Source organism: Equus caballus, chromosome 20 (assembly GCF_041296265.1).
Source record: "Equus caballus isolate H_3958 breed thoroughbred chromosome 20, TB-T2T, whole genome shotgun sequence".
Taxonomy (NCBI): Eukaryota; Metazoa; Chordata; class Mammalia; order Perissodactyla; family Equidae; genus Equus; species Equus caballus.
This window is the reverse complement of record NC_091703.1, coordinates 32843946-32860327: the sequence shown is the minus strand read 5'-3', so window position 1 is coordinate 32860327 and position 16382 is coordinate 32843946. Positions and strand designations below refer to the sequence as shown.

The 16382-nt window shown below is 51.7% G+C and overlaps 1 protein-coding gene across 4 annotated transcripts; it reads left to right on the top strand.

The window, feature by feature from the left end:
- The first annotated feature begins 1176 nt into the window (after window positions 1-1176).
- On the top strand, window positions 1177-16371 carry DHX16 (DEAH-box helicase 16). 4 transcript variants are annotated; one of them, XM_001491453.6, is made up of 20 exons: window positions 1177-1665; window positions 3739-3992; window positions 4090-4252; window positions 4568-4624; window positions 6851-7105; window positions 7296-7499; window positions 7581-7772; window positions 8419-8529; window positions 8702-8817; window positions 10451-10661; window positions 10833-10931; window positions 11046-11198; window positions 12671-12811; window positions 13004-13166; window positions 13269-13387; window positions 13504-13571; window positions 14282-14444; window positions 14534-14695; window positions 14981-15154; window positions 16151-16371. In XM_001491453.6, the coding sequence occupies exons 1-20, from the start codon at window positions 1459-1461 to the stop codon at window positions 16277-16279; spliced, it is 3141 nt and encodes a 1046-aa protein (XP_001491503.2). In that variant the 5' UTR covers window positions 1177-1458; the 3' UTR covers window positions 16280-16371. The 4 variants fall into 4 exon arrangements, with proteins under 4 accessions (XP_001491503.2, XP_070101240.1, XP_070101238.1 ...); XM_070245139.1 differs by having other exon boundaries at window positions 1264-1665; window positions 4090-4310; window positions 8713-8817; XM_070245137.1 differs by having other exon boundaries at window positions 1268-1665; window positions 4090-4310.
- The last annotated feature ends 11 nt before the right edge of the window (window positions 16372-16382 follow it).

The window sequence follows — 16382 nt, the reverse complement described above, 5'->3', positions numbered from 1 at the left end:
AGGCTAGTAAAGACACAGTTGAGTAGTTCTAGTCCTTCTACGACTACAGGATGCTCCTCTCAGCCTAGTCAGAAGAGCCTCCCCTTCACCAAAACCAAAATGTATTAGACAAATCCATCTTAAACATATGCCAAAGGTCCTTAATTTACTAGCAAGGGAACAAGCAAGGTGTCAAAAGAAGGAGCCAGTTCAGAGAGGCTATGGGCATGGAGGAAAACAGAATGCTTACATTCGTAGCTAATTAGGTAAAGATCCTAATCAGTTGTGACCCAGGAGAGCAGAGGCAGGAAGCTCTGAGATGCCAGGGGTGCCCAAAGTCCGTCTCAGAAAACAATGCACCCAAGAAGTCAATGATATGGAGCTACCTGTGGCTGTTCATTGGAACAACAATGTTTCATTTCCCAGCAGTAGTGTCTGATAAGTCCAATTAATCATAAAAGCATGAAGCAGAGCCAAACAGGTCAGACAGCAGAGAGTCAAGTAACAAGGTCTGCTTATTTTTATTTATTTGTTTTTCCTTCTTCTCCCCAAAGCTCCCCAGTACATAGTTGTATATTCTAATTATAGGTCTTCCCTGTTGTGCTATGTGGGATGCGGCCTCAGCATGGCTTGATGAGCAGTGCAATGTCCACTACGGCCATCCGAACTGGCAAAACCCCGGCCGCTGAAGCAGAGCGTGGGAACTTAACCACTCTGCCACCACCAGCTCCAGTTGGAGATCTTTTGAAACAACTTTCTGACACAGCACCAAGAAAAGAGGGCCCCTTTGTTTTTTCCCCAGATCCCAACTTCCTACCTGGAGGTCCTCGCCTATGCGTAACCTGTATTTACCCCTGCTTCAGGTGCCAGTCCTAGCAAAGGTCACTCCTGATCAGCATGGGCTAATCTTTAATAAGGGTGGACCTGATCTTCTGATTTGAAATGGAATCCCCTCGCAACACAACCACACCTTGCATTATTTTTGGCTCCAGAGAAGTTACACGTTTTATTTATTATGTATCTTGCCTCCCCCCACCCCCTGCAATGTAAATTCGGTAAGGGATTTTTGTCTGGTTTGTTCTTTGCTAAATCCCTAGCAACGAAAATTGTGCCTAGCACACATTAGGCTCTCACTATTAGTTGAATGAATGATGAAACTCCCACGAACTGACCAACAGGAGGCGACAGAGATTCGTTAGGGGTGGAAACGAAATTGTTTCACCGCGAGCTTCAGATACGATTCCGCGAGGTTTCAACTCGCTCGGCCACCGTAGTGCTTAGGCCGGAAAGGGGCGGCCGCTTCCGGCCGCCGCGGTCCGGGAAGATGGCTTTGAGGTGTCGGAAACCGAACCCCGAGGTCCTAAGGCAGCTCCCCTGAGGAGCTGAGGCTCCAGCCCAGGGCTCCAGGCCTCGGACCGGCCTGGCCGCCAGGGCGGCTGCTGGAGCCACCCCAGGGCCGGGAACAGAGCGTGGGTCGACATGGCGACGCCGGCGGGGCTGGAGCGCTGGGTGCAGGACGAGCTGCACTCGGTGCTGGGCCTGAGCGAGCGGCACGTGGCCCAGTTCCTCATCGGAACCGCGCAGCGCTGCGCCTCGGCCGAGGAGTTCGTGCAGCGCCTGCGGGACACTGATACACTGGACCTCAGCGGGCCGGCCCGGGACTTCGCGCTGAGACTCTGGAACAAGGTGTCGGGAGGGGTGGGGCGCGGCTGGGGCGGGGCCCAGCGTGGGAACCGCGGGAGAGGAGGTGGAGCAGGGGAGGGGCCCAGGTTATTTTGTCCAGGTGAGGCTGGGGTAACTGTCCTTTGGGGAGTTAAGTCAGCTCAGTTAGCAAGCATTTATCCTTTGTCCGTTGTCGTCTGGATCCTGTGCTAGGCGCTGGACGTCCAGCTTAAGGGAGGAGACCTAGGAGGGCTTAAGTGTGCTAGGTTAAGTGCTATAGAGCAGTGTTTCTCGAACTCTAACGTGCATACGATTCATCCAGGGCCCTTGTTAAAATGCAGGTTCCGGAGCCGACCCCGTAGCCGAGTGGTTAAGTTCGCGCGCTCGGCTTCGGTGGCCCAGGGTTTCGCCGGTTAGGATCCCGGGCGGAGACCTAGCATCTCTTGTCAAGCCATGCTGAGGCGGCGTCCCACATAGCAGAACTAGGAGGACCTACAACTAGAATATACAACTATGTACTGGGGGGCTTTGGAGAGAAGAAGGAGGAAAAAACAGATTGACAACAGATGTTAGCTCAGGTGCCAATCTTTAAAAAAAAATGCAGGTTCCGATTTGGTAGGTCTGGGATGGGATCTCAGTTTCTGCATCTCTAACAAGTTTTCAGATGATGCTGATGGTCCACGGACCACCCCTTTGAATAGCCAGTCTATAGAAGAGATGTGGGGGTGGACGGACCTGTGGCCGAGTGGTTAAGTTTGCGCGCTCCGCTGCGGCGGCCCAGGGTTTCGCCGGTTTGGATCCTGGGCGCGGACATGGCACCGCTAGTCAGGCCACGTTGAGGTGGCGTCCCACATGCCACAACTAGAAGGACCTGCAACTAAGATATACAACTATGGACTAGGGGGGATTTCGGGGCGATAAAGCAGAAGAAAAAAGAAAAAGATTGGCAACAGTTATTACTCAGATGCCAATCTTTAAAAAAAAAAAAAGATGTGCGAGAAGTGCTGTGGGAGGACCCAGGAGGTGGGGCTAGTGATCAGGAAAAGCAGGCCTGAAGACACCCTGGAATTTGTCAGGTAGAGAAGGGGAACAGAGTAAAGGTATAAAAGGGGAGCTCCTGGGGCCAGACAGGTGGCGCAACAGTTAAGTTCGCAGGTTCGGCTTCAGTGGCCCCGGGTTCGCTGGTTTGGATCCCGGGTGCGGACATGGCACCGCTTGGCAAGCCATGCTGTGGTAGGCGTCTCACATATAGAGTAGAGGAAGATGAGCCAGTCTTCCTCAGCAAAAAGAGGAAGATTGGCAGCAGACGTTAGCTCAGGGCTAATCTTCCTCAAAATAATAATAATAAAGATACATCACAAATTCAAAAATAAAAAAATAAAATGAGTTTTAAGAAGAGGAGATATTAAAAAAAAAAAGGGGGTGGGGAGCTCCTGGAGGACCAGAGAGTGTATATCTTGTCTTTGTATTCCTACCACCTAAGAGTACCTTCCAGAAGAGGTGCTCAGTGAGTATATAGGAAGAGTGAGAGTGTTCAGCATGTTCAGAGGATGACAGATAGCCTAGCATGGCTGTCCCATATGGTGCTTGGTGAGGGAGATGAGATTAGAATGTAAGTGATGTGAGGGTAGGGACTTTATGTTAATCTGTTTACAGGTTATCCCTGGAGTCTGTTAGAGTGCCAGGCCTGTGGCAGGCTTTTGCAAAATAATCCTCGTAGCAGGTCAGTCGTTGTGTAGGAATGACTTAATCATTGCGAACAGCAGAGGCTGAGCAATTGAGAATTGGGTTTGAGAATGTAAACCCCACGAAGGCTGGGATGTTTGTCTCTTTTCCCTATTTCTGTATCCCTAGCACCTAGTAAGTCCCTGGTGCATGGGACAGGATTCAGTAAACGTTTGTTAAATGAATGACTGAAAGGAAGTTCAGAAGCTGAGAGGCCCCATTTAGGCTGATGAACATGGCGTGAAGCCATGGGGAAGAGAGAGCATGAAGGCTGGCTTGAGATCAAGGCATTCCTTCAATTAAGAACAGGGCAGGTAGCTGGGCAGAGATCAGGAATTGCTCCGATTCCCTCATCTCCTCCTCTCCTGACAGGTCCCTCGGAAGGCAGTGGTGGAAAAGCCAGCTCGGGCCGCCGAGCGAGAGGCCCGAGCCCTGCTGGAGAAGAACCGATCTTATAAGTTGCTGGAAGACAGTGAGGAGAGCAGTGAGGAGACCGTGGGCAGGGCTGGGAGCAGTCTCCAGAAGAAGCGTAAAAAACGGAAACACCTCAGGAAGAAACGTCAGGAGGAGGAGGAGGAGGAGGAAGAAGAAGAAGAAGTTCCTGAGAAAGGGAAGAGAAAGACAGAGTAAGTCAGAAGTAGGATGAGAGAGGATGGGGCAAGTGGGTGACGGGATGATAAGCCTTCTGAATGCCCTTATTCACCCCTCCGGGCTGGGCTACAGGGGGAGTAAACAGCAGACAGAGAAGCCAGAGTCTGAGGATGAGTGGGAGCGGACAGAGCGAGAGCGCCTTCAGGACCTGGAGGAGCGGGATGCCTTCGCGGAGCGGGTTCGGCAGCGGGACAAGGATCGGACTCGTAATGTCCTGGAACGGTCAGACAAGAAGGTGCCTAGGAGCAGCACGTTCTGTAAATCCCCAGGAAAATGCCTGGATCAAAGCTGAGGTTGGGTGTGATTGCAGATAGTGATCTCTGGGAATACAAGGGGCGGGCTCTAGTGGTAAGTTCACCTCTATGGTGAGAGGACCCTTCTGGCTAAGGTGACTCTGCTGAACCTGTCGCCATAGAGGTTCCTCCTTGAGAAGGGACATTTTTGTGTGTTAGGGAACATCTGAATGATCCTTGTGATTCCACAGGGGGAATGGTCGTGGGTGTGGGGGCTTTTGGCCTCACACCCCTCCACTCTTGATTTCTTCTTCTAGGCTTATGAAGAAGCTCAGAAGCGCCTCAAGATGGCTGAGGAAGACCGGAAAGCCATGGTGAGTCCCAGTACCCAGGAAGTCAAGATCAGAAGACGAAAGAAAAGACTTTCTGATGAAGTGGTTAGGGGTAGGGAGAAGGGATACAAAGGATGCGGTGGGGATGCTGATGGGGTGTCAGGTCTCTGGAGGATGGGGTTTGGTTGACAGGAGCCTGCTGAGGATGCATTAAGTTGTAGAGAGAAGGAACCTACCCACAAACCCTCCTTGACTCCATAGGATCAAATCACACTGTGTGTTAGTGAGGGATACGCAAGCTTTCTCTGTTCCTGAGACTTAGCAAGAGGTAATCAAAAGGCAGCTAGAACGTCAAGGGGATGACTGGGGGAGAGGGGCAGGGCAGCTTTCCCACTGCCCAGGGATGTGCTCACCATTCAGCTTGGGCGTACCATCTCCACATACCTTCCTTCCACCTAATGCCTCTGTCCCCTGCGTGGACTTGTGATCTTTCTCTGGTTTCCTGAATTTCCTCACTGGACAGGGGCCAAGCTCTTGTAATTCATGAACTGGACCTGTGCTGTGAGTCTAGGTAGGGTAGGCAGTTTTCTAAAGGCCTAGTCCTTCGAAATAAGGTCACACTTAGATTTCCCAAAAGAATTTTGAGATTCTTAGTGTCCTAAGAATGGCCTAGTGGCCCTTAGGTCTCTCCTGATCAATCCATCTCATGTCCCACCCCACAAAATGACTGCGGTCAGAGACTTCTGAGACATCAGTGCTAGTGTAGTGATTTATTTGCCTGAATTTAATTTTTCTTTTATTTTTCAATTATGAAAACTTTCAAACAAATAGGAAAGTTGAAAGAATAGTATAATGAACACTCATACAGACTGTTCAGATTCAAAAATTGCTAATACTGTTTGCAGTATTAGTATTGTCTATGTAAATGTGGGATTTTTTTTTCTTTCTTAACCATTTAAAAGAGTTTTAGACATCATGGCATTTCATCCCATCAGCATGTGCCTCCTAAGAATAAAGACGTTCTCTTCTAAAACCACAGTGCCATTGTCACACCCAGGAAGATGAACAGTAATTCTCACATATCGACTAAGAACCTGTCTACAGGAAAATTTACCAGTTTGCCCAAAATGTCTTTAATAACTGCTCTTGCCAAACCAAATCCAGTCAAGTTCATCATTGCTCTTGGACTTTAGGTCTCATAAGTTTGTCTGCTTCTTTCCCTTTCTCCCTGCTCCCTCTGTCTCGTCTTGTACCGTGTCCTATATTCTGGATTTATCTGATCCTCGTCTTGTGGTGTTAAGTTCTTCTATGCCCTGTGCTTCCTTTGAAGTGGAAGTTGGCTCTAAAGCTCGCCTAGGCTCAGATTCAACAGTTGAGGCAGGAACTCTTCTTGGGTGGTGATGTGCACGTCACATGGCATCACACTGGGGACATACTACCTGGTTGTGTGCCTGTTAGTGTAGGTGTCCTTTCTACCAACAGCCTTTCATCTGAGGTTTTAGCAACCACTGATGCCCTCCTGAATCACGTATTCCAGTGGGGATTGCAAAAGGGTGATTTTTGGGTTCTGACATTCCTTCTACATTTATTGGCTAGCCTTTTTATATAAAGAAGAGCTTTTCCTCAAAAACTAGGAATAAGGTACAATTCCTTCTTAAAAGGCATGGCAAATGTTTATTTCCTTTTAATTTCTAATTTTCAGAGTAAGGAGTTTGGTGTGACAGTCACCTCACTGGTGGCAAAAGTTTTTTTCCCATTCTTTGTTTGTGTGTATGTGTGTCACATTGGACTCATGAATTTTTATTTCTCAATATTTTGTTATTGCATATCATTATTCTTTTTGATGCTTAAATTGCCCTGATTTTTTTGCCCATATTTTAAAAATTAAAAAAACCCTGTCAGGCCAAAGGAGTGTTTGATTATGGTACTCAGATTAGGTCGTGAGCGTAAACTCCATGTGAAATCTTCACAGAACAAACAAGAAAAGCCTAGCAATTAGATAGAATCAGAGCTCCCAAGGAGAGGGCATTGGGTTTTGCCACTGTGGTAGAGGAGGCTGTCAGGCTCACAGGGAAGACAGACGATGTTGCTGCAGTGGGAGGGGTCATGGTTAGAGCCGAGAAGGGCCTGAAGGATGTGGCCAGTCTTCTTCTGTCATCCACAGTGTGTCCTGAGAAGCCTGTCAGGGAATTTATCGCTCCTGCGGGTAGGGAGGGGAAGGGTTGCTGTTGTCCAAGATGAGGCTTTGACTGCCCCGTGCTGACCCAGGTCCCTGAGCTGCGGAAGAAATCGCGCCGAGAGTACCTGGCTAAGAGGGAGCGGGAGAAGCTGGAGGACCTGGAGGCCGAGCTGGCTGATGAGGAGTTCCTTTTTGGCGACGTGGAGCTGAGTCGACATGAGCGGCGGGAACTCAAATACAAACGGCGAGTGCGGGATCTGGCCCGAGAGTACCGGGCAGCCGGGGAGCAGGAGAAGCTGGAGGCCACCAATCGCTACCACATGCCCGAGGAGACCCGAGGACAGGTGAGGTGAAGGGGCATCTCCTTCAGCTCTGGTCCCAAAGCTGAGGGGAGGGAAGGCTTCAGGGCATGGGCAGTGCCTGGGCTGGCCCCTTCCTTGTCTTGCCTTTCCCAGTGGGTGGTGGGTAGTGACTGGGGGTAGGGGACTGGGTGGAGAGGGCAGCCTTTGTCTTCATGTGCCCCTCTCTCCACAGCCAGCACGAGCTGTGGATCTAGTGGAGGAGGAATCAGGCGCCCCTGGGGAGGAGCAGCGGCGCTGGGAGGAGGCCCGGCTTGGGGCAGCGTCCCTGAAGTTTGGGGCCCGAGATGCTGCCTCTCAGGAGCCCAAGTATCAGCTGGTGTTGGAGGAAGAGGAGACCATCGAGTTTGTCCGGGCCACTCAGCTCCAGGGTGACGAGGTGAGGGGAAGAGCTCTGGGACACTCTCAGGAGGATTAGGAGCTGGCCCTGAAGCTCACGACCCCTCTTTCTCTCTCTTAGGAGCCGTCAGCTCCACCCCCTCCAACCCAGGCCCAGCAGAAGGAGTCCATCCAGGCTGTCCGCCGCAGCCTCCCCGTGTTCCCATTCCGAGAGGAGCTCCTGGCTGCTATTGCTAATCATCAGGTCCTCATCATCGAAGGCGAGACAGGCTCCGGGAAGACCACCCAAATCCCGCAGTATCTATTTGAGGAGGTATGGCATTCTTACCCTCCAGGCTGCGGGGGGTACCAGCCCTTGGCAGGTGGTCCTGTCCGAGCTCCTTTACCTGATATTTTGAATAGTCGCTTACCTTTTCCACTTTAGTTGTTTGGTCTTTTCCACTAGATTGTGAGGTTCTTGAGAATACAGACCATACCGTTTTTCACATTTCTGTTCTCACTTGCTGCCACTGTGTCCATCCTGGCAGGCAGTCGGTGCGTTCATGTTGAACAGGACGTGTAGATGGACAGATGGTAGAGTGTGTGTGAACCGCTTGGCCTCTGCTCCTCTGCAGGGCCAAAGAATGAGGAGTGAAAGGACTCACTTTCCTGCTTTGTTACCTTCCTTTGTTCCTCATTGCTTCTGGGTCTGCCCCAGCTGGTCTGTCCTTTTCCAGCTAAATCTGGCTGAGCCCTGAACCTGGTTACCCAAAGGGCTGGACTGCCAGGGCTGGCTGAGGACCCCCTTGAGGCCCCTGGGTCTGCCATCCTATCCGTTTGCCCTTCTTGTCTGTTTTTAGCTCCTATCTTTTTCCTCCTTTCCCCCTGCCCTGCATTTACAGCTTCTTCCTCTCAATTGTCCTGGGCCCCAGGGGCATATATAGCAAAGGGCAAACCTCTTCTTTCTCCTTGTCATTCAGGGTTACACAAAGAAGGGTATGAAGATTGCCTGCACCCAGCCCCGGAGAGTGGCAGCCATGAGCGTGGCCGCCCGAGTGGCACGGGAGATGGGTGTGAAGCTTGGCAATGAGGTGAGATCTGTGGGGCCTGAGGGGCAAGGGAAGCCCTAGGGTCAGGGACTCAGCCCACACTGCCCTCAGAGCCCCACACCACAGGTCCAGGCACTGGCCCCTTGTCCCCAAGCCCTGCCCTCCCTTCAGGGAATACCAGCCCACTCTCGATTGCTAATGGCCCACTTGGCAGGTTGGCTACAGCATCCGCTTTGAGGACTGCACATCAGAGCGAACTGTCCTCCGCTACATGACAGACGGGATGCTTCTCCGAGAGTTCCTGTCTGAGCCTGACCTTGCGAGTTACAGGTATGCACAGGGTCCCTGTCTCCCATGGGAGAGCCACCCGCTTTCTCTTTCCCTGGGTCTGCTGCCCTCCTCCCTCTAGTACCTTCTTGTATCTCTTATAATCTCTGGCCTTTGTCTCCTTTCTTCCCACCCAGCCAGTTTGGCCATTGTCTTCTGATTAATCAAGCAGTTCGTGAATCATTGTGGTTCAGAGGGTCCTAGAACTGATCTCCAGGACCATGGAGAGGAGGCCGCAAGTAGAAGAGACTGCAGAGAAAGTCTGTCCCTCCCTCCCAGTGTTTCCAGAGTTTAGAAAAAAACCAGGATGGTAGTGTGGTGCTGTGAGGACTTGAAAAGCCATGTGAAGAACACTTGAAGAAACTTAGAATGTTCAGCTCAAAGGGGAGAGACTCAGGGGAGACATGCCAGTTCCCTCTAAATATGTGAAGGGCTGTTACATGGACAGAGAGATCAGACTTGTTCTGTGTGACTCCAGAGAGCACAACTAGGGACCATGGGGAGGTTACAGGGAGATGGATTTCAACTCAATACCAAGAAGCCATAGAGTGGCAGAGATTATAGGTGCTGCCAGAGGGCTCAGATCCTGGCTTTTGTGCCTCTGGCTCAAGTCTTGGGGTGGCTTGGCCTATGAATAGTGAGTTCTCAGTGCTGGCATGGGCTAAGCAGAGGTTGGCTGAGCATGTATTGAGGGGGAGAAGGGATTCATGTGTGGGATGGGGTGGGGTCAGGCCAGCTGAGCAGTACGTGCCTTTTCAGCTCTTAGAAGCTGTGGGTTTCTGGTCCTAGAAGATCACAGTGATGGAAGAGCTATGACTTGATCCTTCCCATCCCTTGCAAAAAATCTATGAGAACCCGTGGGAGGCTAGCTAATGCAAGAGTGATTGGGATATGGGGTTTTCCCATCAAGCCAGCTTGCTTTGTGAAACGGCTGGGGAACTTCATCATCATGGTCAGGGTTAGGCACAAAGGGTTAAGGTTGGGGGTGAGCTCCTCTGGGTTTGGAGCCACCCAGAAATCCAAAGACTGGAGCAAGGAGAAGGAAGGTGGCACACACATAACTAAGTTAGGAGACCATGAAGTCTGCAGAGTCCTCTAAGGTCAGGGTAGAAAGGCTCACCCAACCCCTCTCTCCAGAAGGAGGCAGCAGGGCCAACAGGGATGTGCAGCAGTCCCACAGGACCTTGGGAGCTTCTGGGCTGTTCAAATCTTGGTGGCTCAGGTCTGTCTCTTCATTCCCAGCCAGGCTGGGGGGCCCAGCCTTATTTAAAGAGACCTTGCCCTTATTTTTTTCCCCCTTAAAAACAGATACTCTTACTTCTACTGAGTCTAACAGACTCTTGACTCTGATCGAGAGGGCATGTCTGACTTGTCCTGGCCTCGGCTTCTAGCCTCCAGATCTTGGCTGCTGTTGTTTGCCCAGGCTGGGATAGGCTGCAGACCACAGGGCCCTGGCCTTCTCTAACTTTCTGTTGGTCTTACTTAACTGAGCTGATTGGCTTCTCTTTGGAGCCCCCTCCTCCACATTCATCTTGGGCTCTTTGCTTCCATCCGTCCCCTCATCCAGGGGACCCTAGTGTTCATTCCTGCATTGCCCAGCTCTCCTTGCTCACTGCTCCCCCCGTTCCTTCCCCAGCGTGGTGATGGTGGATGAGGCTCATGAACGGACCCTACACACAGACATTCTCTTTGGGTTGATCAAGGATGTTGCTCGCTTCCGACCTGAGCTCAAGGTCCTGGTGGCTTCAGCCACACTGGACACTGCCCGTTTTTCCACCTTCTTTGATGATGCCCCTGTCTTCCGAATCCCTGGACGCAGGTTTCCAGTTGACATCTTCTATACCAAGGTGCCCTCTCAGGGAGGGTGGGCTTAAGTGTGAGACAGTGGAGCTGGGGCCTTTGGAGGAGATTGTCCAAAGAGGGAAGGGGGAAGCGGAGAGTCCATAGGGGCACCGGGAGGAGAGGAAGAGGTTTGCCTGAGTAGGTGGCCTTCCTGTGAGCCCTCTCCTCCTCCCCAGGCTCCAGAGGCTGACTACCTGGAAGCCTGTGTAGTGTCGGTGCTGCAGATCCACGTGACCCAGCCCCCTGGGGATATCCTGGTGTTCCTGACAGGACAGGTACGTGATGTAGGGGGAGGGGAGATAATATGTGTATCCCAGGGGAAGACAGGGCTGGTGGGTCTGCCTTCTGTGACTCTGGGACCCCTGCTGCTCTCCCCACCCTAAATCCAGGAGGAGATCGAGGCTGCCTGTGAGATGCTCCAGGATCGCTGCCGCCGCCTGGGCTCCAAAATCCGGGAGCTCCTGGTGCTGCCCATCTATGCCAACCTGCCTTCTGACATGCAAGCTCGTATCTTCCAGCCCACGCCCCCTGGGGCACGGAAGGTCAGTTGGAGAAACCCACATTCTTCACCCCTCTAGTTCGCACAACTAGTAGTGAAAAAGAAAGTATGTGCTTGCCCTCTGCAAGGTGTGTCTTGGGCACTGCTGCAGCTACAAGGCTGAGTAGCAGTCAGTCCCTCGCCTCTGGAGCTGGAGAGAGAGGATGAATGTGGTATGAACCGAGAGAGCCAAATGCATGGTTGGGAAAGTAAGCACCGTAGAGATGCAGAGGAGAAGGGAAGCCCTTGGTGTGCTGGGAGATTGAATTTGATCTGGACCTCTACGAAAAGTGGTGGGGGTATCAGAGGAAGGCCTAAGGTATGTTTGAGGTCAGAGTGTAATCTAGAAGGCTCAGTGGAAGGTTCACCCGGTGACGGAGGAGAGAGGCTAAAAACAATTTTGGCCTGAGATTAGGGAGGGCCTTTGATGACAGGTGGAAGAGTTTGTACTTTAGATGACTGAGTGACAATTAAAGGGTTTTGAGCAAAGATGTAACTTTCATTTGACAAATATTTAGTAAGTTCCTCCCATGGGCCAGGTACTGTTCTAGGGGATGAGGATACAGTGGTGAACAAAACAGAGTCCCTAGCCTCACAGACCTTACAGTCTAATCTAAGTGAGGAGACAATGGACATCTTAATGCATAATGTCCATTTGTGACAAATGCTGGGAAGAGATACAGTGCAGCACAGGAAGGTGGAGACTGACTGTGGGGAGTGGGGTGAGGAATGACAGGAAGGTGTTTTCCTTGGGGTGTAGGGAAGGCCTCTCCCTCTCCTGTACGGTGAACATAAAGCCAAGGCCTGAACCAGGGAGGCAGGGAGCCAGGCTGATATCTGGGAGAAGAGTGCACCCAGCAGAAGGAACAGCTCGTGTGGAGACACTGAGTGAGGCGTGCACTCAGACCTGCCAGGGAGCAGCAGCTTGCAGGAGTGGAGCGAGGGAGCCAGTCGTGCTAGGAGATGAGATCAGAAACATAGCCAGGGCCTAGATGATTCAGGGCTTTAAGTGACTTGGATACAATTCTCTAGCAGGATGGGAAGCCACTGAAGGATGAGGGGAGTGATGTGACAGGTTTACATTTTAAAAGGACCGTTCTGGATGCCATGTAACCAGGGTTAGGAGTAGAAGTAGGGAGACTCCTTAGGAGGCTGTTGCAGGAAGAAATGTGTGAAGGTGAATATGAAAGTGGTGGTGGGGAAGACAGGGGCAGGAACCTGGCTACCCCATCTCCCATGTCTGGAAAAAACCCTAAGTCCTCTCCTCCATTTCCTTTCCACCTTATGCCCCTGCTCATCCCTACTTCTCCCTCTCCTTCTGCTGGTCTAGTCGCCCTCTCCTGCCTTTGGACACTAATCCCCTTAGCTCTTGCCCCTTACCTGTACCTGCTTCTCTCCTCCCGATCTTCCAGGATTACTTTTTCTAGGTAACTAGGTGGGCGGGGTCTCTGGGTGACTGTGTATCCTCTCACTCAGGTGGTTGTGGCAACAAACATCGCCGAGACATCGCTCACCATTGAGGGCATCATTTACGTGCTGGATCCAGGGTTCTGTAAGCAGAAGAGCTACAACCCCCGCACAGGCATGGAATCGCTCACTGTCACACCCTGCAGCAAGGTCAGCAGGGTCTCCATGAGGGGAGGGGGAGTGGAATCAGCCTACAGGAAGGTCCAACTCTGAAGCCTACGAGGGCTTCTTAGCGAATGGGGGCTAAGCAGTCTACATCCTCCCAGATTTCTTGTGTAAATACTGCCCTTTCTCTTTTCCTTAACTCAGTTGTCAGCCAGCTTGCCTCTTCTTTGTTTCCAGGCCTCAGCCAATCAGCGAGCTGGTCGGGCAGGTCGGGTGGCTGCTGGGAAGTGCTTCCGCCTGTATACCGCCTGGGCCTATCAGCACGAGCTGGAGGAAACCACAGTGCCCGAGATCCAGAGGACCAGCCTGGGCAATGTCGTGTTGCTGCTCAAGAGCTTGGGTGATTGGGGTCCCCTGTCCACCTGAGAGAGGAGGGAGGTGGGGCTGGAGTCACTGGTCCTTGTGAAGGGACTCTGTTCTACCCTGTCACATCTTTCTCCAGGGATCCATGACCTAATGCACTTTGATTTCCTGGACCCGCCACCATATGAGACCCTGCTGCTGGCTTTGGAGCAGCTGTACGCTCTGGGAGCTCTCAACCACTTGGGGGAGCTCACCACGGTGAGGTGGGAGGGCAGCGGGCTGGGGCAGGATGAAGGAGTCGGGGTGACCCCTTGAGTGGTGGAGGGACACCTGAGGGACAACTGGCTTCAACTCACTCTCTTTCCTCTCCTTAGTCTGGTCGAAAGATGGCAGAGCTGCCAGTGGACCCCATGCTGTCTAAAATGATCTTGGCCTCTGAGAAGTAAGCCCCCCAGTCTGGCCGGGTCCCCAGCACAAACTGGCCATGCCTCCTCCTGTCTCTGGTGCTTTCCTTGCTCTTTTTCCCTCTGCCACAGTATTCTTTAACAAATAATAAGTTACTACAAAACTCTTATTGCCCCTTTTGAGGCCCGTAAATGTCAGTAAGACACTGTCCTGTCCTTGATCATGATATCAAATGGCTAAGATTGACAAACAGAAAATTTGGGGGCATGGGTGAAAGTGGAGGATTTTCCATCTGCGAGGAACGCTGGGTGAGGGCTGGTTTGGGGACTCACTTATTTCTAAGGTTTCAGACTGGAACATTTAGATGTAACTGTGGAGAGACCACCTTTAAATGCCATTCCTCTCCCGTGGTTGAGGGTCAGAGGTCATTACGTGAGCTTAAAGAACTGCTGTCTTTCTGCAATGCACCTACCACACACTTTCCTACTGCAGAAGCCGGGGAGTGCTCAGTGCTTCCCTGCCGCCGCCTCCGTGGATATGCCTGCTCTCTAACTGCTTCGTCTATGGTCCCCACCTCCTTGACCCCCATACTGCTGGCACTGCTATCAAATCTGTCTACTCTGATTTGTAGCCATTATCCCAGCCAGCATCCCCCATGGGAGGACACACCCATCACCTTCCCCCCTGCGTGTGTCTGTTCCGATGTGTCTTGCTTTGAAATCTCATGTTTTTCCCTTCCTGCCCCAGATACAGCTGTTCAGAGGAGATCCTGACGGTGGCTGCCATGCTCTCTGTCAACAATTCCATCTTCTACCGACCCAAGGACAAGGTCGTCCATGCTGATAATGCGCGTGTCAACTTCTTCCTCCCTGGTGGGGACCATCTGGTTCTGCTAAACGTTTATACACAGGTCACTGGGCTTGGGTGAGTGGGAATGAGGGAAACATGGGGGACTCTGGTCCTTCCCTATACGTAACCCTCACCCCCTTGTCTTCACAGTGGGCTGAGAGTGGTTACTCTTCCCAGTGGTGCTATGAGAATTTTGTACAGTTCAGATCAATGCGCCGAGCCCGGGATGTACGGGAACAGCTGGAGGGGCTCTTGGAACGCGTGGAAGTTGGTCTCAGTTCCTGCCAGGGGGACTATATCCGTGTACGCAAGGTCAGTGTTTTAGTCTACTGCTGCCCACCCAGTGTCTCCCAGGGAGCAAGCTTCTCTGGGGGTCTGCAGCCATTCCACCAGCCTGAGTGTGCCCTCCTCCACTGTGGAAGGTGTGCTGCCCCCATGCTTTCTTCCCCGGACCACTGAAGGCCCCTTCTCAGGGGGTTCTTCATGCATTCTGTACCTTTCTGGTTCTCCAGAAGCCTGAACTCAGAAGGTAGTGAGTGCTGAGGGTCCCTGGATGTCTGGCTTTCCCATTGACTTTCTCTCCCGCCTGCCCCTTAGGCCATCACTGCTGGTTACTTTTACCACACAGCGCGGTTGACTCGCAGCGGCTATCGCACAGTCAAACAGCAGCAGACAGTGTTCATCCATCCCAACTCCTCCCTCTTTGAGGAACAGCCACGCTGGCTGCTCTACCATGAACTTGTCTTGACCACCAAGGAGTTCATGAGACAGGTGAGGGGACCATCCCCTGCCTAGGCAGTGGAAATTGTACAGGGGGATGGCATCCTGGTAAGCTAAGAACCCAGGTTCATGTTGCTGGAACTGGCAGAGAAACAGGAAAACACATTGGCTTAAGGTAGGATAAAACAGAAAGACACCTTTTTTTTTTTTGAGGAAGATTATCCCTGAGCTAACTACTGCCAGTCCTTTTTGCTGAGGAAGACTGGCCCTGAGCTAACACGTGTGCCCATCTTCCTCTACTGTATATGTGGACGCCTACCACAGCATGGCTTTTGCCGAGCGGTGCCATGTCCGCGCCCAGGATCCAAACCGGCGAACCCCGGGCCGCCGAGAAGTGGAACGTTCGAACTTTTTTTTTTAAAGATTTTATTTTTTTCCTTTTTCTCCCCAAAGCCCCCCAGTACATAGTTGTATATTCTTCGTTGTGGGTCCTTCTAGTTGTGGCATGTGGGACGCTGCCTCAGCGTGGCCTGATGAGCAGTGCCATGTCCGCGCCCAGGATTCGAACCAACGAAACACTGGGCCGCCTGCAGCAGAGTGCGCGAACTTAACCACTCGGCCACGGGGCCAGCCCCGGAACGTTCGAACTTTTAACCGCTGCACTACACCGGCCCGGCCCCAAGACATCCTTTCTAACAGCTGTCTCAGCACCTACAAAGATCTGAGAACTGTATATTCATTCAATTATTTGAATGCCTGTTGCCTCAGTGTTTCAGGTGCTGAGGCGATAATGGTGAACAAAGCAGAGGTGGTCTCTGTCCTCTGTGTACTTTAGCCTTTACATTCAGGCTTTTTTTCAGGATAGCTTACTTGGGGTCTTGAATACTCGTAGAGGTGTGTCTGCCCTTGGGGTATATAGTAATAGAGCCAGGCACCTTTTCTCCTAGGCCTGCAGTCAAAGGGGAGAGAACTTTTTTTGATCACACACACGTGAGGATCTAGGGTGGACAGAAGGGAACTCTACTGACCTTTTCTCTCCCCTTCTAGGTACTGGAGATTGAGAGCAGTTGGCTTCTGGAGGTGGCTCCCCACTACTATAAGGCCAAGGAGCTAGAAGATCCCCATGCTAAGAAAATGCCCAAAAAAATAGGCAAGACACGGGAAGAGCTAGGGTAAAGAGGAGGGGACATAAAACAGAACCTGACACCAGCTCCTTTTCCTTCTGTACATTATTTAATATCTATTAATAAAAATATTTTTGGAATAAAGCTTGTGGGAA